Consider the following 23,277-nt stretch of genomic DNA (forward strand, 5'->3'; position numbering starts at 1 on the left):
TGCGTTCTGAGAAAATGGTCAAAACACGAAAGAAAGTCTCCATGACAACGACACCGTGCCATCGCACCAACTGTCAAAATTTAAAGTCGCTGATAAAAAGAAATCAAAACGCCGTCAAATTCCAAAATGCCAATGCTCACGCATTGCGCGGTGTCCCGACATTGGAACATCTTTGAAGTCTGTCATTAGTAAAAAGTTCGTAGTAAAATAAAAAGCAATAAATTAATTTTCGTGGGTTGGCAACAATTTTCTCGGCGTCTGCGCCCTTTCGAAAACCGTGAAGCTGAAAAACCGAGTGGTCGCGCATTGAAACTGCCCCTCCATTGTTGCTGAGGTTGGATTGTTTGGCATGCTTTTAAAGGCTGCGGTTCTCTTGTGACGTTTTCCTCAATTCTGTAACCAGCACGACGGTTGGTTTGACAAACTTTATAAACTCGGGAGGGGTGGTTTCGGAACGCGGATGACTTTCGTTTGACGAACTTGAGCACTGAAAATCGCGAGATCGCGAGATGGACTGAGATGGTCATTGTGCTAACTGAATCAGGTTTAGGAATGTAAAAATACCGATAGGATTCAATGACGGTAAAATTAACGTAATTGACGTTTAGACGACAGACTTCAAATTGATTTGCACAACCGGAACACCGTGCAATGCGTCAGCATTGATGGTCACAGCAATTAGGAGGCCGGTGGAAGCTTCCCTTTTTTCTGCTGATTACTCCACATTGACGTCTGCGACGTCTGCGAGTGCGGTGACCCTGGCACAGTATCATGTTTCATCAGCACTACACCTGCTGCGATGCGCTAACGAGCTCTCAACGGACAGTTGCACTGCGCGGCTACATTCTACTCTCACCTTGTGAGCAGCAAGCAACTGGAGTGAAAACGTGTGAGCGACCATCTTGGTCTACTTTGTGCCCTGTTTCCCCATGATCCAGCAACTCGTTTTCGGCTATATCGTTCACTCAACAGGGTAAGCGAACAGCTATTGACTCCGCTCAATTCGTTGCTTTGGAGTCATGTCAAAAGTCGACACACTCACGCTAAATTCGTATGGACTTTTTAAATGCAGCATTATGCATTTTTAGGCACGAAGTAGCCTTATAGTATACCCAGGATTCAGCCGGCCCGAGATTCAATTTGTGTGGCCCTTTATGCATTTCGGAAATTTTCTATACGATTTTAATGAGACTTTGCAGACTTGTAGAACTTTGAACGCTGATTCTCATGCTGAAATCTGGTAAAAAGTTGGTGGCCATTTTGAGAAAATTTGCTGTCAATCGCCGTTTCCATTGCAAAACTCGACTCGTCAAAGGAAAAAAAAGGGAGTGGGGGAGCCGAGCCGGACCAATAGCCGAGCTTCTTTTTGGGTCTGTACAGCTTACTCCAAAGCTGAAATCAGCACGTTCGAAATGAAAAATTTTCTTGACTGCAGGTAGACAAGATGCAACAATAGAATTGGTGTCGGTTCGAACGCAGTTTTTTCGGGTAGAACTATCCAATAATACTTCTTGATTGGAGTGTTTTTGGACATGCGCAGTAGGTTTGCAACCTGTTAACAGTTTAACCAACTGTAGCATTTGAAAGCTGTATTAATTTTGCTCTCTTTCTTGTTTTTTCTTTGTTTCTGCTTATGAAAATTCATATAAAACAAATTTTCAATTTTTGTGTGATGACTTTCCAAAAAAACATTCACAGAAAATTAGCAAAACAAAAGTTCTTTTTTTCTGACATACAGTTTCTCAAATATTCCTTTTTTTTCTGTCAATAAAACAATTTTGTTGTTGTTGTGATTCAGTTAGCACTAGGACCACTTTGCTCCACCTCGCGACTTGCAGTGCTCAGTTTTCTCGAACAAGACTCACCCGCGTTTCGAAACCATCCCTCCCGAGTTTATGAAGTTTGTCAAACCAACCGTCGTGGTGTTGATACGTTTTAAGGAGAACTATTACCAGAATTGAAGAAAACATGACTAGAGAACCATAGCCTTTTGAAACAAGCCAAACAATTCAACGTCAGCAACAATGGATGGGCAGTTTTAATGCGCGACTGCTGGTGCTTTCAGCTTCGCGATTTTCGCAAGGGCGCAGACGCCGAGAAACTAGTTGCCAACCCGTGAAAATTAATTTACTGCCTTCTTTCTGCCAAGAACATTTTAATAATGATGGACTTTAAAGATGTTCCATTGTCAGAACACTGCGGAATACATTAGCATTGGAATTTTTTGAATTTACCAGCATTTTGATTTATATTTTGTCAAGTTTAAATTTCGACGGGTGACACATCGACCACATTGGTACCACTGCCATTGGTAGTCCCCTGAGCCACAACTTCACAACACCACTTCTTTTCTTCCTCCACACTCTTACACGATAATCAAATTGACTTCGTGACTCCTAGGATTTCTTGAAATCGTATTTTTTATGCATAGTTATGCATGCGCAGAAACGTCCATAAGGTAGGGATATGCGAATCAAGGATTTTCATTTCGAATCGAATCTCAAAAAAAATTCGAATCGAACTCAAATCGAATCTACAAAAAGTTGTAGAGTCGAATCGAACTTTTAAAGATTCAGAATCGTTCAGAATCGAATCGAATTCGAACTGAAACTAAAAAAATTAGTGCGTTTTAAAACACATTTTCTGTAATGAAGGGCGTATAGAGCAGGAATACAGAAAGAAGAAAAATCAAATATCTGATCTTGCTTTGGCATTAAAAACAACGCTATGCACGCGAAATTCAACCGTTCCCGTGCAACCGATTCGAAGATGAACCACTGTCGATTCGAAAATTTCGAATATTCGGGGTCGAAGCAAAGAGATCCGTCCCCGAATCGAATCGAATCAGGGGTGATTCGATTCGATACCAAACTATTCGCACATCCCTAAATCCGTGAAGTCAAGTGGGACCCAACATGGGACCAGGGATCCTTAACTTACCTCATAAGGGCATCATAACGTTATCGTAAGGGTTGAAGTTATTAACCTTAACTCCTGACATCTTTTCAAAAAGGGTAAGTTATTTTTTTGTGTTTTGAATTTGTGTAGAGATACTTTTGGAAGTACTTCCACAAGTCCGTACCCTTAACCTTTAGCGAACACCCCATGGGAACAACCACGTACCATCCACGTAGAATCCACGTGAGATAGGTGGATTAGGTGGATAACATTTTTCTGCCTTTAATCCACGTGACTTTCACGTTGATTTAACATCGATTTTGGCGTCTATAGTGGTTCATAGTAAACCAACGTTGACTCTAGGTGGATAGTCCAACGGATTTGAGGGACGTTGTGTCTGCGTCGATAGTACGGTGACCTTGTGACGAGTATCTAGAGCGGTCCTATCGACATCATTGGTATGTGGATGAGCGCCTTAACTTTTCTACCCGATCTCAATGTCGATCACACGTATCCAAGTTCATTGAAGCATGGTCGTCTGTCTATGCCGGAATCATCGCAGGGGATTCGGACTTCCACGTGGGTTCAACAAATATTATGCGAGGACTTTGGAACTCGATTAGTTTTGAAAGCTGCCGACAGAGGGCCCACTGATATTCTTGTCTTTCCTTACGCTCTCGACCTGCAATTAGGCTGCCAATTCACCATATCCGAGAGCCATACTACAATGCCCATCGGACAATCTAAGTGGACTTGACGTGGTCTTCATAGAAAATGTCTCGATCGTATGATTTTTAGACGCCCTCTCGCTAATCAACCTTGAGAGGACTTTCTAACATGAATGCAGGGTAGGTTAAGACAGATTTCACATCGATTATCGACTCAATCGAATAATGCTCCACCAAGCTCAGAAAGACCGGTACGCGCCTCGATGTAACATCGATGGTCGGTGGATAAGGCGAGTTGCTGAATCCACGTTGCATCCCCGTAGTTTGACTTGGACGTTTCTACTCGATTGTCGAGTCGACCATCCACGTCGATTCCACGTGACAAGTAACGTTGCGTCCACGTCTCATCCACATGGATGTTCCCATGGGGCATTGTCTTATGGTACGTTATGAAAGCAGTGTTAGTTAAATGTTAAGCTAAGTTAAGGATCTCTGCCCAAAAGAAGGCACTCTCACATCCATCTATCAAATCCTAGATATTCTGATAAATATTTACTGTAACACTGCGACATTTCGATTCCTTGCCTCCAGAATTCCGCACTGACATGGAGGTGACGTGGATCGTGCTCGTTCTGACAGTGTTCCAGTCGGAGGCCGCTTCTTTGCAGGGACGTAAGGTAAGACAGTAAGAAGCAAACAGTTGTTTCAAAAAACGCTAACGCTAACGCTAACGTGGAAGCAGATGACATTCTAATGAGAATGTTTATTTTAATGTATGCTTGTTTATCACTTCATTCACCAAAATTGACAACTCTCGACTCCTTTCTCCCGATACAGCTGCCGGGCCCTTTCACGTTTACGCTCTCGTTGTGCTTCCTGGGGGCCTTAGCTTAGGCCGCTTCGCCTGCTTCTTCCCACATATCTTAGCTGTTACACTTCACACGTGCAACGCGCTCCTTCAAGCCAGCCGGTGACACTGTAGCAGTTGTTGTGCGTCCGGTGCCCCCGCTCCCCTCGCCTCGAGCGGCCTGCAGTGTCGCCGGCGGCGGGGCCACGCTGCATCCTGCATCGGTATCAGCCGAGCGAAGCCGACCTAGCTCCGAAGGCGATACGAGCTGAGCAGGCCACGCTTCGGCCCTGCTTGAGAGCCGAGCCGAGCCGGCCGAGCCTTGCCTAGGCCTGCTACGCAGCACGCAACGCCACTGCGCCCTGCGCTGGCGGCGGGGAGGTAGAGGGGGGGGGGAGGCCCCATGCCCTTTTCCGGCCCAGGCCGGCTTCACGCACGCACAGACAGACGCACGCACAGACGCACGCACGGTCCCGCCCCGCCTCAAGACTATCTCGAGAGTAAAAGCAAGCTGACACCTTCATTACAATTGTATAGCTTGCTTTAGCTTTAGCAACGGTGTCATCTGCTAAAAAGGGTTACAATTCAGCGGCCGTTGGGCATAAGGGCGTAAGTCACATGGGAAACCCATTGGCAATATTGCTCTGAACGTAAATCGGGCCTCGACCTGGCCTGGGACCAGCCGATTCGCCTTCAAACGAATGTGACACGGTTATCAAACGAACGTGTCACGATTCACGTTTAAACGAACGTGACGTCACATTCCCGGATTCCCGGTGTAGGGGGAACTGACTGCCCACAGTCGTCTTCGCCACGATTCGTTCTGCCTCCGGCTTGCAAAATAATGCAATAACTAGATTATTGCACTACAGGATGCGATAAATCAAGGGGAAATAACTCCAGTTAAATTTGGGCACCGAAATTCATCAAACTTGTTAAATTCACGGAAATTTATTAAAATTCATCGAAATTCGACGGAAATTCATCGAAATTCTATGGAAATTCATCGAATTTCGACAGAAATTCATCGAAACTCGACTGAAATTCAATAGATTTGTACACCGAAATTCACAGTGATAAATAGTGGGAATCGCAAACTCGGTTTTATCGCAAAAATATGTACCAAAAGTTTTGCAAAACGAATGACAGTTTTCACGCTTCGCGGAAACAACTCCAGCCAAATTTGAAGGGTCAAGGCGAGGAAGAATCGAACACTGCCGGAGCGGGGAAAATCGCACACCCCTATTTGAGAACGGACTGTCACATTCTGTCGCTTAGAATTACTTTTCTTCAGGTGATTGGAGCCGTACACTGTAAGTTAGTTCAAAAATAGGGTGTCCGATTTTCCGCCACCCCTGCGGAGTTTGATTCCCCACCCTGACCCAAACATTGTTTTTATTTGCAGGCGGGCCACCTCACAGGAGAAGTTGTCGGCGTATACGAGTGCGCGGATTTTGAGGGAAACGGTATTCGATTCAGCCGGAATCTAACCCGGCTCAAAGGCCCAAATGGCGAGTTCGGCGTGTCAACAAGTTTTGATCTGTTGAGGGGAACGAAATTCGTAACCAAGGCAAGCACAATCTTAGTATTATCAGTTGTGATGTGGGACGATGGGCTTAACAGTGGAAACACTAAGCACACAGGTCTCCTGGGTGTAATAAAGGACTCATTTCAAAAGCAATAATATTTTTTTTCTGGAAAGTTTCCATATATTTGTCTGGAAGTAAGCTTTTCTGTTTAGATGTTAGTGTGGGATTTGCCCTTTTCCAGATAAGATCTGGAAAAATCATGAAAACCAGATAAATATCAGGAATGTACTCATCTGAGTACACTCTCGTCGGAGTGTACTTATGAGTACACGCTGAACAGAGTGTGCTGTCTGAGCACACTGTTGAGTTTGCAGAGTACCCAGTCAGAATTAGGTGTTCAAAACGGATCCAGATAAATATCAGGACCAAAGCAGGCACTTCCAGATGATTGGGAGTGCAAAAAAAAATCTGGAAATATCCAGACATCACACTGCAAATCCAAGTGTGGGACAGGCATGCACTACATAACAAACGCTAATTGTAAGCGTAGGACACAGATTCGTGATTTGTCACACACGTGGGACACAGTTTGTCCCACGTTTTCCAGTGCATGCTGCCAGGGATCCTTCACTTACCTCATAAGGACATCATAACGTTATCGTAAGAGTTAAAGTTATTAACCTTAACTTCTGACATCTTTTCAAAAAGGGTAAGTCATTTTTTCGTGTTTTGAATTTGTGTAGAGATACTTTTGGAAGTACTTCCGAAAGTCCGTACCCTTAACCTTTAGCGAACATTGTCTTATGTTACGTCATGAAAGCAGTGTTAGTTAAATGTTAAGTTAAGGATCTCTGCGTCCTACACTAGGATTTGCAGTCTAGTCTAGCCGTGCTTTGTTTGGTTCGCCATACGCATTAATTCAGCTTTCTCAATCCATTCAACACAAAAAAAAAAAAACATTTTTAAAGTGCATTTCTTCAAACACCATCCTTATTTCTTGGGAATTGATGTGATTCGGGTTTTGAAGTGGTCGGCAACTTCCAACGCGTATCCGCTTCCGATCAGAGGAAAAGAAGTTTTTGTCAGCCATTTGTGTTGGTTTCCACATGTTTCTGGCGTTTCAGGGCAACATTCGCTTTGACTTTTGCTCTCAAGGAGTGACAAAGACTTGCGAGAACTACCTGAACTGGCGGATTGGCAAAGACGGCTGTGCATTGTGGACCAACAAGTTAACAATGTGGAACCGATTTGTAGACTCTATCCATCCTCGATACGAGTGTCCCTTCCGAGTGGTGAGTACGAAGCTTAAGACGTTCAAAAAAACGAGTCAACACCTTTTGTCTTTTCTCAGGATCATGCGTTATTGCAGTGAACCCCGGTAACTTAAACAGTCCGAACTTACACTCCCGTAGTGCCGGGAAAGTAGACTTGCTGAGGCAGACCGTTATGTCCTACACTAGCAAGTATCGGCCAGTCATGTCCCGCGCCTGCTGGTGTCGACCACTCCGATCGCGGAGATGAGGACTTCTCTTGACACTCGCACGGAAATGAAACCATTTGTGTTGGTGGTCAACTTTGTTCGACAGTACATACCACTTGGACAGAGCGACATCACGTGGGTCTATCCGTGGTCAGTGGTGTCTCTCTAGACCTGCGCTGGCGGACTTACCCACCGCCGCGCCGCTTGCTCTCAACTCACTCGCAATGAGGTTTACTTCACATGACGAAGTACCGTAAAGCTTTCAGCATTAGCCAACCAGTTCAAATACAATCAAAGCAGGTCTGAACAAAATTGCCTGGATCTCACTCAATTTCCTCAATTTTGTTAGGCACCGTCAATTTGTTCACCAAATTGACGGAATATAGGAAAGCTTCACAGCACTTCGTCATGTGAAGCAGGGGGTGGCAACGGCCTAGGGAGAGCGTGAAGCGATGCTCGCGCCGTCAGTGCAGAGGTTGCGCACTTGTTCGAGATTATGAAAACTAGACTGTGTTTTTCAAAACACTTTGCACTGATAGAAAGGGCTTGAAATTTAGGGTGCATTAGGCTAATTGCCCTACTCGAAACTCCTCCCTTACCTAATATAAAGGAGCAGTAAAAACACCGAAAAACACAAAAATCATAAAATTTAGGAAGAAACTCGAATGCGCCATGTTGATGTAAATGATTTGCCCTTGTGTTCGGTTGAATTGGAAGTATTGGGCAGTCTACTAGGCCTAATGCACCCCAAATTTTGTGCTCTTTCGATCTGTGCAAAGCGTTTTGCGATCAACGGTCTAGATCTTACAATCGAAGCAAAATAAGTAACCCCTGCACCTTACTCGCGCATGGCTTCACGCGCCTCTTAGGCCGTTGCCGCCCCCTGTGTGAAGTAAACCTCATTGCGAGTGAGCTGAGAGCAAGCGGCGCGGCGGTGGGTAAGTCCGCCAGCGCAGGCCCAGAGAGACGCCACTGACCAGGGATAGATTCAACGTGATGTCGCTCTGGCCAAGTGGTATCGCTCCCGACTCCTAACTATCAGGTCGGTGGGTCGAATGCCGCCTCCAGCGCGCGGCTTCGTTTTGCCGCGGCCCGAACGTCCCTTTAACCTGTCTTTTGGGTATCTTTTTTTTTCGGCCAAAAAAAGATGGATAAAAGGCCATTCAAAGACACCTGGAAGACACCCACAGCACAAGATACATTAGGGTGACTTTTCTCTGCACACAAAATCTATGTGTATACTCAGTATACACTTCTAGGTGCGTGCTTACAAGCATGCACTTCTAGGTGTGTACTTGCCTAAGCACGCACCTAGAAGTGTGTACTTGAATGAGTACACACTTAAGTGGGTCATTCTACAGAAATGTTACAATTTGATGTCCCTGCCCCTTTGTGACGAAACGGTTCGTCCTAGAAAGACGCGGTTTGCGCGGTGAGATGGTGCTTTTTGTGCTTCAAAATGATCCACTATTGGGTTTGAAAGTTTCTGAGGTTTTCAGATGGCTGTGGCCTCCGGAAGGTGCAAAATGTAAACTCCGTGGCTGTCCCGATGCGTAGTTCACTAAGTTTGCGCCTCTCGTATGTCTAAACGAGACGCAGGACAATCATTCCCGACGGCTCTATTTGCTAAGGCACTTTTATACTTTAACTTAATCCCACTGACTTTAGTAAAAAGTTTGAAGCTTTGTGCCTGCACAGAATTAACTTTTGTCCCGAAGTTTTTACTTCCCTAAAATCCACATGTGCACTGTAACGAGTTTGGCACTACAGGAGACAAACGGGAAGTCACAGCCTCAATCTGAAGACTGCAATGGATTCCGGATGAAAAAACACATCTAGCCACCAAGTTTGAAGGATGTGAGTCCAATGGCTAGCATCTAATTGGTACCCAAATTTCAAAAAGGGGGTCGCGTATTTTTTTTGTATGTAAACTCCGTACCCGATTTGCCACGGATCCCCTGTGCGTCAAACTTTCGAATTGTGGATAAAAACAATGCTTTGGTGGTCCTTTAGTCAGCTGTGTATGCGCGTTCTACTGTTCCAACTCATACGGCTGCAATCCAGGTATTTGCTTCAAAATGTAAACTCCGTAGGCGTCAATTTATGTAAACTCCGTAGACATTTCCCCTATGATTTCAGTCGAGAAAAATTTTTTTCTCGAAAAGTGTGACGCTTGATATCGTTTCGCATTCTGCATGCCGAAACAAGAAAAACAAGCCCAATATGAATGAAATCGGACAACTTTTATTTTTTCACGGTTCTAACTGCGAAATTGTAACATTTCTGTAGAATGACCCAAGTGTGTACTTAGTGAGTACACACTTGCGAGGTGCATGCGCGGCATAGGGAAAAGGCATGCACTTCTATGTGTGTACTCACTGAGTACACACTTATAAGTGTGTACTCATTCAAGTACACACTTCTAGGTGCGTGCTTGGGCAAGAACACACCTAAAAGTGCATGCTTGTAAGCACGCACCTAGAAGTGTGTACTGAGTACACACATAGATTTTGTGTGTGTCTCCTGTGTATCTTTCAGCAGTCTTTGTGCCAACTTTTTCGAAAAGATAAAATAAAGATGGATATAAGTGCTGCAGTTCTACGCGGGAAGAGCAAGATGCGGACGTGTCCCACGCTTGCAAGTGTGAGACCCGGAACGGGTCACCTGGTTTGCCTCACACTTACGAGCGTGAGACCCAGTTTGCCTCACACTTGCGAGCGTGGGCCCTGTGGCATTAAACCACGGGGAACCATAGGCAGCAAGTGTTGGACAAACCGTGTCTCACACTGGTGTGAGACAAACCATGTCCCACACTGGCAAGCGTGGGACGAACGTGGCTTACACTTGTAAGCGTGAGACATTGTGGTTCGCACTAAATAGTGTGACCTTTGACAGTGTTTTCAACCTGGGTGGAATGAACTGTTTTACTGCACGTTTCCATGAAAAACCTGACCATAATCTATCCTACGATTGTCCTAAACGTCTGTTTTCGAAACAATAAAAAGTGAACTCCATTCAATGCAGTTTTAGCCTCAAATATTTTTCTTTAACTAGATCATAAATGAAGTCAACTTCGTGACTGCCAGGATGTCGTGATTTCGTATTTTTTTATGAATGAGCTTTGCCCAGAACTGCGCATGCGATTTAAAATGCACGTATTTGTTCATACACTCTTAAAACCTTGCGAACCGATGTGTTTGTAAGCGTGCGAAGAGTATAAATTGTTTGCAATGCGAAGAACGCATCCGTTGCAAATCAGTAGTTCGCATCCTGTGAAGAAGTGCTTCGCAATCTGCGAACAACCAGTTTGTATTGCGAACCCTTGCAAACACACTGTTCGCGAAATTGCGAACTACTAGTTCGTAATGCAATGCAGCCAAACTCTTCGCAAGCTGCAAACCAAATGGTTTGTAATACGAACATATTCTGCGCAAGATTTTGAGAGTGTGTGTTCACAAAATGACACGGAGACTCGTCATTTCCAGGGCCACTACGATGTAACCAATGCGACGCTCGATGTTCGGAAGTTGGAATTGATGGCCGTGGAGGACCGAGAGTGGATTGTGACCCTGGAGGTGTACGGCGAGAAAGAGGAACCTTGGGCCTGCGCTGTCTTCCACGTCTCGATCTACCGTACCGGGCGGCGCAGGACCCTCGGTAGCGCGGCCACTCCTGGCAACGCCCACTAGTTGACTCGATTAATCGATTGCTCTGCTTCTTGATAAATGACAAGACATTCCCGTTCTTGCGATTAAGATTGACTGAGCGTGCTGTGGAATTTCTACTGAAGTTCATGCCAAGATTGATAGTCATAACCGAGGGGGCAACCACACTGTATGTTTGGGGACACAAGATTTCTTCAGGCTAAAAATTTCATCGGATTTCGCAAGATTTTAACCGATATTCCGCCCAAAATTAGCTTGTTTTTGGCCTTTTTGGAGGCAAGATTTCAGATTTCCTAGAGATTTCAAGCGCCAAGGGGTCACAAGATTTCTAGAGTGGTTGCCTCCTCGGTCACAACTTAAGTTGATGTAGTTCAAAGCAAAGCATCACAGAGAGGGGAGCAGCGAGCAGCCTCGCCGTGTTCTGTCGACGCTGCCGACGCCTGGGTGTATTCACTCTACCATTTATCGAGATTCTAAGTGCCTGCCTATACCTTAAAGAAGTTCCGCCAAGGCAAGCTTTAGCAAAGCGGTCTTGCCGTGGACCGGCCGGGGAAGCCGGGAAGAGAGGGGGCAAGGAGGGAGGGGGTGGCTGTGAGGAGTGGGGACTGGCGCGGCGAGGCGGCGTGGCGGCGCAGGACGACGACAGACGACGACGACGACCAACACGACCATGCATTCCCCTCCGAGCGCGCTGAATGGGTGGATGGATGGGATGAGTGGGATCGTATGCAGAGCTAGAAGCGGTAGCAAGACCGCTTAAAAAAAGTTCCGCCAAGGCAAGCTTAGCAAAGCGGTCTTGCCGTGGACCGGCCGGGGAGGCAGAGAGGGGGCAAGGAGGGAGGGGGTGGCTGTGAGGAGTGGGGACTGGCGAGGCGGCGCAGGTGACGACGACAGACGAACCACGACATGCAGTCCCCTCCGAGCGCGCTGAATGGATGGATGGGTGGATGGATGGGATGAGATGAGTGGGATTGTATGCAGAGCTAGAAGCGGTACCAAGACCGCTTAAAAAGTTCCGCCAAGGCAAGCTTAGCAAGCGGTCTTGCCGTGGACCGCGGCAGGGGAGGCCGGGCAGAGAAGGGGCAAGGAGGGAGGGGGTGGCTGTGAGGAGTGGGGACTGGCGCGGCGAGGCGGCGTGGCGGCGCAGGACGACGACAGACGACGACGACGACCAACACGACCATGCAGTCCCCTCCGAGCGCGCTGAATGGATGGATGGGTGGATGGATGGGATGGGATGAGTGGGATCGGATGCAAAGCTAGAAGCGGTAGCAAGACCGCTTAAGAGGTTCCGCCTAAGCAAGCTTAGCAAAGCGGTCTTGCCGTGGACCAGCCGGGGAGGCCGGGCAGAGAGGGGGCAAGGAGGGAGGGGGTGGCTGCCGGGTGGCTGTGAGGAGTGGGGACTGGCGCGGCGGGGCGGCGTGGCGGCGCAGGACGACGACAGACGACGACGACGACCAACACGACCATGCAGTCCCCTCCGAGCGCGCTGAATGGATGGATGGATGGGATGGGATGAGTGGGATCGGATGCAGAGCTAGAAGCGGTAGCAAGACCGCTTAAAAATAGCTAGAAATATCAAACAAAAGGGTATGCAAAGGGTAGCTTATATTTAAAATATTTTTTTTAGTTTTAGTGAGAGACCCGGTTTTACCTGTAGCCGTTAACAAGATATGGGCACTAAAAATGTAATGAAATGTTAAGTTACCACACCCTGACCGAAGCCGCTGTTGTCCTTGCCCACATCAACATCACCCAGAATTGAATGCCGGGCACCGTTCGCGAAGCTGGTCCACGTCCACGGCCTCCCGATCCACCTGCATGCGGGGACAAATGGAACAGCATGAAGGGGAGCAGCGCAAACTTTTCGTTAACCTGTGTGATTCCAGTCAAAACTGCCTTTAATTGCATAATTTCGATCACCTCGTTGAAGGCCACACCCCTTTTCGAACCTTCTCACCGAGGCTCTAGTAAGTAATCCATAAGATACCTTTTCAATACCCACACCCTCAGATTTTTATGATGAAAGGGTCATCATAACTTACGTTGAAATGAGAACACACGTACTACAATGAAATTCATGCGTAATACGATGAAATCATGCGTACCTTATGAAGAAACCATGCGTAATACGATTAAATCATGCATACCTTACGCTGAAATCTATGCATATTACGTATGTGCAAATTTATGCGTACCTTACGATGAAAAACCATCGTAATACGTATAAAAATACGATTTCAAGAAATCCTAGGAGTCACGAAGTCAATTTGGGTAGGAGTGTGGGGAAAGCAAAAAAGTTATGTAAAAGGTAGGGGGTGGCTCAAGGGTGGCTACGAATGGCAGTGGTACCAATGTGGTCGACGTGCCACCCGTCAAAATTTAACCTTGGCAATAAAGAGAAATCAAAATGCCGGGAAATTCGAAAAATTCCAATGCTAATGTATTCCACAGTGATCCGACAAAGGAACATCTTTGAAGTCCATCATTATGAAAATTTTGGTTGCAGAAAGAAGGCAGTAAATTAATTTTCGCGGGTTGGCAACAATTTTGTCGGCGTCTGCGCCCTTGCGAAAAACGCGAAGCTGAAAACACGAGTATAGTCGCGCATTAAAACCGCCCCTCCATTGTTGCTGACGTTGAATTGTTTGGCTTGTTTCAAAAGGCTACGGTTCTCTAGTCATGTTTTCTTCAATTCTGTGTAATAGTTCTCACTCACAACGTAGCAACACCACGACGGTTGGCTTGACAAACTTTATAAACTCGAGAGTGATGATCTCGAAACGCGGGTGAGTCTTGTTCGCAGAACATGAGCACTGAAAGTCGCGAGGTGGAGCGAAGTGATCATGGTGCTAACTGAATCAGAAGTACCATCAAACCTGGCTAAAAGGAGCAGCTATATGACCAGCTTATTCAAAAAGAGACTAAAAGTCTTAAAGCGACTCTTAAACTACATTAAGGAAAGATAATTCACAGATGCATGTGCACAGGTACGCAGTTAAATGGCTCAATTCACTCCAAATTGAAGAGTAACAAAAATTTTCAACAAAACAACAGCAAAAACAACAACGCAGCGCTGCGGGATTGGTGCGGGACACTCTCATAAAAAGTCACTTTCCGGCCGGCCGATCCAAATGGCCACGTTCGAAACGACACCAATTCTATTGTTGCATCTTGTCTACCTGCAGTCAAAGAAATTTTTCATTTCGAACGTGCTATTTCAGCTTTTGGAGTAAGCTGTACAGACCCAAAAAGAAGCTCCGCTATTGGTCCGGCTCGGCTCGGCTCCCCCCACTCCCTTTTTTTTCCTTTGACGAGTCGAGTTTTGCCATGGAAACGGCGATTTTGACAGCAAATTTCTCAAAATTGGCCGTTGACTTTTTAACCAGATTTCGGCATCAGAATCAGCGTTCAAAGTTCTACAAGTCTGCAAAATCTCATTAAAATCGTATAGAAAATTTCCGAAATGCATAAAGGGCCACACAAATCGAATCTCGGGCCGGCTGAATCCTGGGTATACTATAAGGCTACTTCGTGCCTAAAAACGATCATAAGATGTTGAGAGTGCAGATACAGTTTTGAGTGTCCATTCCGAGTGTCCAGCCGTTCCTGAGATGTTTATAACTTCATAACTCTTCCACAGCGCACCCAAAGACAGTCAACACTTCGAAGCGTTTGAGATAATTTGAGTCTCTAGGCGTTGAGCGTAAAGAGACTTAAAATAAGTGTGAAATGAGAAATAGTTCGGACAAAATGCGTCGGTGAAATGCCTGAAATTGACGCTTGTTTTGCGCACCGATTTAAAACTAACTTCTCTGTGGGCCAATGCAAGCCAATGGCAATTGGATTGGCTTCTATTTAGAAGACACATAATTTCCACGCATGTAACATTCGATTTTCGCTCTAAAAATAGTATTAAAACCAAGAAATGAAACGGCCGCTCACGTCCGAGTCAACCTCATCCTCGCTTCCAGCGACGCCTGACTCACGTTTGGATGTGCCCTCCTCCTCCTTGGACAAGTCTACGAGTTTATCGTCGTCGCAGGCGACCTCCGCCTCCTGCCCAGCCCTTATCGGAGTTTTTACATCGCATCTCCAGTGGACTGAGTGGTCCACTCAGTCGTCAAAAGCAGGCTAAGCCTTCATTGTTTTGAGAAGCAATTTTTGTTGTGTTTCCTTCATTAATATTTTAAAAATTATTCTGTTTTGATTCCGTTTATAGACAAAGATGTTACACTCCCATCATTTTCCCTTACAGGAATGGATCACGTCGTTGTTGGGTGCTAAAAGTGGGTGATAAAGTGTGTCAAAAAAGGGGTTCTCACGGTACCTCCTAGATGCACCACTAAAAGGTGTCTAGCCGCACACACCCTTTTAACCGCGAGAAAGGGGTCCAAAAGGGGGTCTGAGGTGGGTTCCAAAGAAAGTGCCAAAAGTGTGTGCGGGGCATGCTCCGCGTAGGCGAAGCGACGCTGTAGTCGGGATTCGATCCTCAGACCTTTCTGTTGTGAGACCTCCACTTTACACCTGAGCCATAGCGCTTCTCCTGTCAGAGGATCCGCGCGCCGCCCATATGCTTCTACAAGTCTGGACTTAGAACGCCAGGCTTGTTTTCCTTGCCGGGCGCGTATCCGAAAACGAAAAAAGAAGAGTGTTGCGACATCGCTCCCCCCCCCTCTTCCTTTCCCCAGGTCCAGGTCCGCGGTTTCTTTCTCCAGTTACAGAAACAATAATTCGCGCGAATATGAAAGTTTACGATAGACCTGAGGCTACAACCAGATTCTAACGCCATCCTCTCATAGAAACCAGGACTTTGCAGGACTTGGAAAGCCGCGACATCGTGACCGTCACTCCTCTGAATAGCAACTTGGTGGCGTGCATGGAGTCATCACCTGCGCCGTTCTGCATCGCGTCAAAGGCACCCCTTTTTGGACCCCCTTCGCGTGAAGAAAAGGGGTCCACGTCCGTTGGAGGACCCCCTGAGCTTGAGCAGCAAAAAGGGGGTACTGAAAAGGGCCCCTCGTCTCTTTGAGAGGAGAAAACGGGGTCACGAAGGGGTTCAAATGAACGAAGAGGGTCGCAGTGGGTGATTTTGGTCAAAAGGGGTATGAAAAGGGGCGAAAAAGTGGTCCGCAGTACCACTTATCGACCACCTTCCACAAATCCATTTCTGTAAGGGTTTCCCCCAAGATTTGGTGGAGATGTTTGAGTCAACCTGTGACCGACACTGCTGTCAACAAGATGATACGGAAAATAATTGATCACATCCAGGCGCATCACTCTTTGAGTGATCCTATGAACCGCACTGTTAGGGCCGGCCCTACATAGTTGTACAAACATCATCCATGCCCAGAAGAACGGACGATATTCAAGTTAGAAAGTACGATGGAGTAGCAAGAGGGTAGTCCGGTACAGGAGTACGTACATAGTGGCACACGCCGGGGCCGTCCCCCCACCACTTCTAGCCGCGCCGGACGGCCCCGCCCTCCGCTCCCTTTCCGCTACATCCCTGAATGCCCCGTGCTAAGCAAGTAGTACGTTGAATGTACTTGTGGATTGCACGTCGTGTGCGTCTCAGAAGTACACTGGATGTACGTCTCGCTTGTATGGTCTGTTCAACCGGGGTCGGGTTTGGGGGGTGGGGAATGAAAAGCTGGAAATGCTGGAAGTGATTTTATTGCAAATTGATTGTCCTTGCTGAAAATGTAAAAATAACCATGATCTCTTTCCAATAATACTAATTGATTCAGAAATGAACACCCACTAAAATGGAATGCTATTGGAAGAGACCTGAAGAAAATTGAGAACAAAAATGATAAAACAATCTCCCTATTGCTTTAATGCACAGAAAAAGTAACAAAAGTATTCACAAATCACCCAATAAATGAAAATTGCTGACGTGCATAAATAGACCATTAATTGAACACGTTTGTTCTTGCAGACAGGAAAAGTGTAAAAATAACCATAATCTCTTTCCAATGGTAATTAAATAAGAAAGTAAAAGGTGTCGTCAATAACAAATAGACATAACACTCAGTAGGTGCCTCAATTTACTAAGAACTGAGCCAGGTCCAAGTTTCATCCCACATCTTCATCACTTGTCTGGAACAAGGAAAATAAAATAAAAACTAACAACAAAGACACAAGCTAACTAAGTTAAGATAAAATGAGAGTAGAGTGTACTTACATCATATTAAAATGGCCCACTGAAGAAGATGTACTGGAGTTGTAGATTCTTGGACAGCGTCAGAGTTCAAAACAAACAGCATTAGTTGTGACGAGCCACTAAAAGTAAAATCTGGAGTTCAGAATCTCTATCGAAGGCCAAGTTTCATCCCACATCTTGGTCCCTTGACTGAAAGATATAAAATAAAATAAACACCTAACAAAAAATACATAATCTAACTAAAATATGATGAAATGAGAGAGTGTACTTACATCATAATAATATGGATCACTTAAGATGTTCAAAAATTTCAGACGTGTGGACAATGTCAGAGTACAAAACAAAAATAGTGTGCAGTAGCTGAGACGAGCAACTAAAAAGGAAATCTGGAGTTCAAGAGTCTCAATCGTAGTCCAAGTTTCATCCCACATCTAGATCACTCGCCTGGAACAAAGAAAATAAAAACTATCAACAAACACACAAACCAACGAAGGTATGATGAGATAATATCTACTTACATTATATTGCGTTGCAGACTTTGAGAACAAATAAGAGCCCAGAGGAATCATATTATAATGTTCTGTAGCTGATGCGCCTTAGTTTTAACAAGAAGTGGAATTCGGAATCATAATTGGAGGCCGAGTTTCTCTGAAACATGCGAAAAAGAGATTAGCACCTAAGAGTTCATAACCTCAGAAGTGGTATGGCAAAGTATTACCGAACTTGCAATTTTCATCGGAAAATCTAGCGGAAGCTTAAGATATCCCTGTGTGAGTGCCGAACACGATAAGGCTCGTAAAACTCTTCGAGTTCACAACTACAGGTTATCGGCAAAAACAAAAGTTCGCTTTCAGTGCGGGCGGACCTTGCTAGGTTACGGGCCGCGGCGCCCGGCCGCCGTTAGAAAGTAGAAATATTGCTTACCTTTTTATTCCTTGTTGAAGAGATCACTGGAGTTTAAACTGTGTTGCACTTCCATCTATTATTCTTGTGACCAGGCACAGATACACAACAAAGTTTGAGCTAAAGGAAAATATAAACAAAGACAAGAGCGCCGAGAGCGCGCGCAACGCGCAACAGACAGAAAGACAGACAGAAGACAGTCGGTAAGAGTGGCCAACTTAACAAGACTAGAATGCTGCCAACCTAACCAAGGCGGTTTATTTGAACGGCTGTCCGCGCGAGGTCCTCATTGGCCGACGGTGGCGGCGGGGCGCGGGGAGGACGGGGGACATCCCCCACTCCCACTCCGTCCACGGCGGGCCGCAGCCCGCGGAGCGCAACCCCTGTCCGGTGCAGGGATGTACAGTAAATGACATGTACGGTACATGGCATACCCCAAGTACGAAGGTGATACGTGGAGGAGCACTTGAATGGCCCTAACATCTCGAGAAGTACGTTCATCGTACTTCGGTTTCTGTACATCCAGGGGCTGATGTAGGCTCGGACTTTACAGTGCGTGGCAGCAGATCCGATCCGAGCCCCGGGGGCGCTGCTGCAGGTGCATCATGGTCTACATGGGGTCGAGGAGGATTTCGGCAACGGATACGGCTAGAATGGCATGTGAGAGTATTTTGGGAATCGGGGCGACAACGGTGCCAGTTTTGAGCGAATCGGAGAAGTTCGGACCCGGGTTCAAATCTCAGTGGGGCACATTTTGAACATTCTTTTTATTCGAGTTTTGGCATTGTTTACGATGTTTTTGAGGGTGCTGATGACGAAATTAACATCTATGTTGACCCCAGACTCAAGTTCAAATCACATCAGGGTCAAACATCGGCGAAATTCGCACATTTCTTAATGTACGGGACGGGCCAAAGTTGCCGATGTGTATCGCTACTTTTCCTGTTATTAAGGGAGGGGGGGGGTCTTGTCACGTATTTTTAAAAATATCGGTTTAATAAATTTAAGCAATGAGAGCTGAAAAATGAACGCGTGTAAGCAATGAAAACGCCCTCCCGCGAAGTGAATTAAATGTTTTTGAAAGTTACTGAAGCGCTCAGTTTACTCGATTGTATAAGAAATTGAAGAACTGAAATTAAGTGATGCATTATGCACGATTTCTCACTCATGTTCAAAAAATACGTCACAAGTGGGTGTGGGGAGGGAGGGTCAGCTGAATGTGACGAAGTTATGATGGGGGAGGGGGGGGGGTCAAAAACGACCCAAAAACGCGTGACGTATTTTATGGACAGCCCCAACCAATGGCGTGGGCGTAGAGCCCCGAAAAGTATTAACACAGATTTCTAGCTCATAAAGAAATTTCCATGAGTGTTGACTCAATCTTTACGAACACTGTTTCGAACGCCTGACCACAAAATGTTGAGAGGAAACATTTCCCACTTGTCTTTGTAAAGGTACCACTATTTTATTTACACGCATTGCGATATATTGTTTCATAAAACTGCACATTGTATAAAAGAATTTGTCTGAAATTTGGTGAAGCAAGTTTTACGAAATATTTCTTCCTTTTACCAATTTGCACTCTTGGAGGTGAAAACTGCAAGGGATGTAAGCAAAATAATGATCAAAACAGTGCTTTTATTTTTTATTTTAATAATATTCAAGTCGGTCCGCGACAGTCATGTATTTATCCAAAGAAAGCCTTGCCCACACGTTAAAAGGGCCAACGTCAAAACAGAAGCCACTGATTTTATTGAAATCATTACTAGATTTACATTGTCAACTTTTAACTAGAATACAAGCACAAGTTTCTAGGATAGAACTATTGTCAACCGATACATAACTGACGTGCAAGGAAACAGGAGGCAAAAATGCTAGTGCTGGTTCGACAACCGACCTTCAAGACCTTGGATGGACATTCAAGTAACAAGCGGTACCAGAGCAGAGTAGAATTTTGAGACTCGAGAAGGTGAATTCATATTTTTTCGACCACAGCCACCACTGCGTATACCAAGTCCGTTTTCAGCCAATCTTGAGTATAATGGCCGAAGGAGGCCTCGTAATGATCAAGGGCAGACTCGTCTACCTAGAATGGGTTCTGACGTGAATTTTGAGAGTACTGCTATGTCGGAACTTTTTATTGCAGACTGTGCACTCAAATGGCTTTTCCCCAGTATGCATTCGAAAGTGTGACTGCAAACCATGTCGCCGAGAAAACGTCTTGCTGCAAACTGTGCACGCGAACGGATTCTCGCCCGTGTGCGTCCGAAGATGATGCCTGAGACTACCTGCACTCGCGAAATCCTCTTTGCAGACGGAGCACTGCACACGCGTAGTCCTTAAATGGGCGTAAAGATGTCTTCTCAGGTGTGCATCCTGTCTGAACTTCTTACCGCATTCTGTGCACCGATAAGGCTTCTCCCCAGTATGACATCGATTATGCAAAGTAAGAAAATATGCTTGAGAAAACTTCATCGTGCAAACCAAGCACTCGTAGGGCTTTTCTCCTGTATGGGTTCGAAGGTGCATTTTGAGATGTTCTTCTCTTCTGTACTTCTTCTGGCAAACCTTGCACTCGTAAGGTTTCTCCCCAGTGTGCGTTCGGAGATGTACTCGAAACCTCCTGCCATCAGAAAATTTCATGAGACAAACCATACACTCGAGAGGCTTCTCCCCATTGTGTGTTCGAAGATGCCCTCGGAGATGAGCTTCTTGTCTGAACGCCTTATTGCAAACGTCGCACTTAAAGGGCTTCTCTCCAGTATGGGTTCGGATGTGTGCTTTCAGAACATTACCATAGCCAAACTTCTTATTGCAAACAGGGCATTCGTAAAGCTTCTCGCCCGTGTGGGTGCGAAGATGACATCGGACCTCAGAACTGTTGGCGAACTTCTTGTTGCAGACAGCACACTCGACAAGTTTCTCTCCAATGTGGGTTTGCTTCTTTTTCAAAACAGAGCAATCAACAGGATACGTCGCTAAATTTTCCTCTTCGTTAGAATTGGATTCAATTTCTTGACCATCGGCGAATTCACAGACAGCAGTCATACTTCTTCTCCTGAAAATAAAATAAATAATTTTAAAAACAAGTACAGCAAACGTCCCGCTGTGTCGTAATTATGTTTCGACCCCTCCTAAGAAAACCATCTAACTCTCTTGGACGCTAGGAGACTATTCTAAATCGTTTGTAGTTCATTTTATAGGAAGCGAAAGGAAGTTCAGATCAATGTCACAAATCCGGGAGGCGTCATGTCAATAAAAGGGTAAAAAAATCTGAGTCTCAATGTGTCAGCCAGCATTCCAACGGTTCTCACTGAAGTTCCAAAGCGCTCTCCCTGACCGTTGTGTTAAAAGAATCTATGCCTACTATTGCGCTGACTGAAGTTTATCGTTGCCGACTGAAGATAGTTTCCTTGTACCGCGGCGAGTTAGGATGGTTTTCTAAGGAGAGGTCGATTTCACGACTCGCTTGACACGGAGAACGTCAAGTCTTCGTGACACTTACCGCGTGGCGTCGGATGTCGCTGAAACTTGAGGCTGATGGGTGTTCTTCGGACAAATCGACGCGGCGTCTCCAATGATCTGAAAAGAAAAGGCCACTCATGAGTGAGATGTCTGCGTCAGCACCATTGGACTCTCAGCACGTTGAACTGCTCATTGTAACACAAAGAAAACGGAGGCTTCGCAGCCTACGAGGAAAATTGTTTGAAAACAAAGGATTTTGTTCGGAATGCAAAGAAAAAAATTCTTTCACAGGCTGCGAAGAAGTTCTTCGTAGGCTACAAAGGACTTTTCCTATGCTTTACGAACAAAATGTTGTTTTAGAAACGATGTCTTTCGTCAGCTGCGGAGCCTCCGTATTCTTTGTGTTAAGTTACTACGAGCAGTTTTAAGTTGGAGTTCTAATTGCGCTGGACCAATTTGCAAAGAACCTGTTAGTCTTGTTAACTCTGTGAACAACTGGCTCGTAACACAATCAAGCAAAACTCATCACAAGCGGCAAACCAAGCGAACACATTGGAGTGAACGCAAGTGCGCTTGGGGTCTGCTCTAGCGTAACTTCCAACTGTTACGCATGTTATACACTTTCAGGCCTCAATATCCTCAGAATTTGACTATAAACAGTAAACAACCTAAGAACATACAGTAAATACACAGTCGGTAAGAATCTACGAAGCATCGCTCCGTAATAGAGTATTCTGGTCGTCGCCGATCGAAGAACAAAGCCGGAACTGGCGCCGGCTACATAACCTCCCAGACTTCCATTAGTGGATTAGTTACTGAGCTTTCTGTGGCGTATCTTCTTCACAAGCACATTCGTTTGTTCCAAACACTTTTTGACACAGGAAATTAAAATTTTTGTCGGCATTTCTCGCTGGAACCGGGCTTGATACCTGCTCCGTTTTTTTTCCGGCTTCCGGGTTTGTTCTTCTTTCTGTTCTTCGATCGGTGACGACTAGACAGCTCTACTCGTCGGAAACTAAGACATTGTAAATCCTGCGAAGAATCGTTTCGTATGGCGAAGCCATTGCTTGTAAATAGGCAAAACTCGGGAATTTCTGCATCACGCTAGAGCATGCAATGATGGGCACAAGTGACTCGACTGAGACGCGAGTACATACCCCCGAAGAGCTGAGGTTAACCTGCGGTGCAACCTTTTTCAAATCATGTCAGATACATCAGCACTTCGTCTTGCCACCGTGCGAAATCTCAGCCCAGCCCAGTCGGATCGTCGACCGATTCAACCACGAATTCAATCACTGCGACAACAAGCAACGAGTACTTTTGTTAACTGTTCCACCACGATGCTCCGCGCAGTAAAATCAGAATCGATGATTCAGTGACGTCTTGGCGTCAAAACGAGAAAATTACGAGAACAGCGACATCCTCTAACCATTATGGCGGCCCTCTGTGCGTTTAGAAACGCTCGGTCCGTTTCGGGGCAACCACCTGGAGCAACACAACGGCACTGCAATAGGGTACCGTAGAACGGGGTAATATGAGACAAATTTCGAGTTTTTTTTTTTGTAAATTTCCCCCGTTTAATTTCAACTTGAGATGCTGAGGTGTTCGTCACTTGTTCATTGACCCTTTGGCTACACTCCCTCCAAATTTCAGATT

General features: G+C 45.7%; 2 protein-coding genes and 2 long non-coding RNA genes across 10 annotated transcripts in view; 2 read left to right on the plus strand and 2 right to left on the minus strand.

The window, feature by feature from the left end:
* Nucleotides 1-825: 825 nt before the first annotated feature.
* Nucleotides 826-5,978, plus strand: LOC117649774. The gene is made up of 3 exons (XR_004587999.1): nt 826-973; nt 4,158-4,243; nt 5,819-5,978. It is a non-coding gene; the product is annotated as an uncharacterized LOC117649774 (long non-coding RNA).
* Nucleotides 5,979-7,089: 1,111 nt separating this feature from the next.
* The window catches only part of LOC117649639, a 43,097-nt gene continuing 26,909 nt past the window's right edge, over nt 7,090-23,277 (plus strand). Inside the window, exon 1 of the mRNA XM_034392545.1 lies at nt 7,090-7,234. Coding sequence (XP_034248436.1) covers nt 7,178-7,234 — 57 coding nt within the window. The 5' untranslated portion in view covers nt 7,090-7,177. The remainder of the gene's footprint in view (nt 7,235-23,277) is intronic.
* On the minus strand, nt 16,746-18,404 carry LOC117649454. The gene is made up of 5 exons (XR_004587980.1): nt 18,178-18,404; nt 17,772-17,901; nt 17,526-17,697; nt 17,275-17,442; nt 16,746-17,189 (listed from the first exon to the last, which is right to left on the minus strand). It is a non-coding gene; the product is annotated as an uncharacterized LOC117649454 (long non-coding RNA).
* LOC117649453 (gastrula zinc finger protein XlCGF17.1-like) lies at nt 19,798-23,145 on the minus strand. Of its 7 annotated transcripts, XM_034392271.1 has the most exons (4): nt 23,051-23,145; nt 21,662-21,738; nt 20,952-21,214; nt 19,798-20,779 (listed from the first exon to the last, which is right to left on the minus strand). In XM_034392271.1, exons 1-4 carry the CDS (start codon nt 23,051-23,053, stop codon nt 20,628-20,630), a joined length of 495 nt encoding a protein of 164 aa, XP_034248162.1. In that variant the 5' UTR covers nt 23,054-23,145; the 3' UTR covers nt 19,798-20,627. The 7 variants fall into 7 exon arrangements, with proteins under 7 accessions (XP_034248162.1, XP_034248156.1, XP_034248157.1 ...); XM_034392265.1 differs by having other exon boundaries at nt 19,798-21,214; XM_034392266.1 differs by lacking the exon at nt 23,051-23,145 and adding an exon at nt 22,779-22,909 and having other exon boundaries at nt 19,798-21,216.

The sequence above is a fragment of the Thrips palmi genome, unplaced genomic scaffold (assembly GCF_012932325.1).
Source record: "Thrips palmi isolate BJ-2018 unplaced genomic scaffold, TpBJ-2018v1 HiC_scaffold_4, whole genome shotgun sequence".
Lineage (NCBI taxonomy): Eukaryota > Metazoa > Arthropoda > Insecta > Thysanoptera > Thripidae > Thrips > Thrips palmi.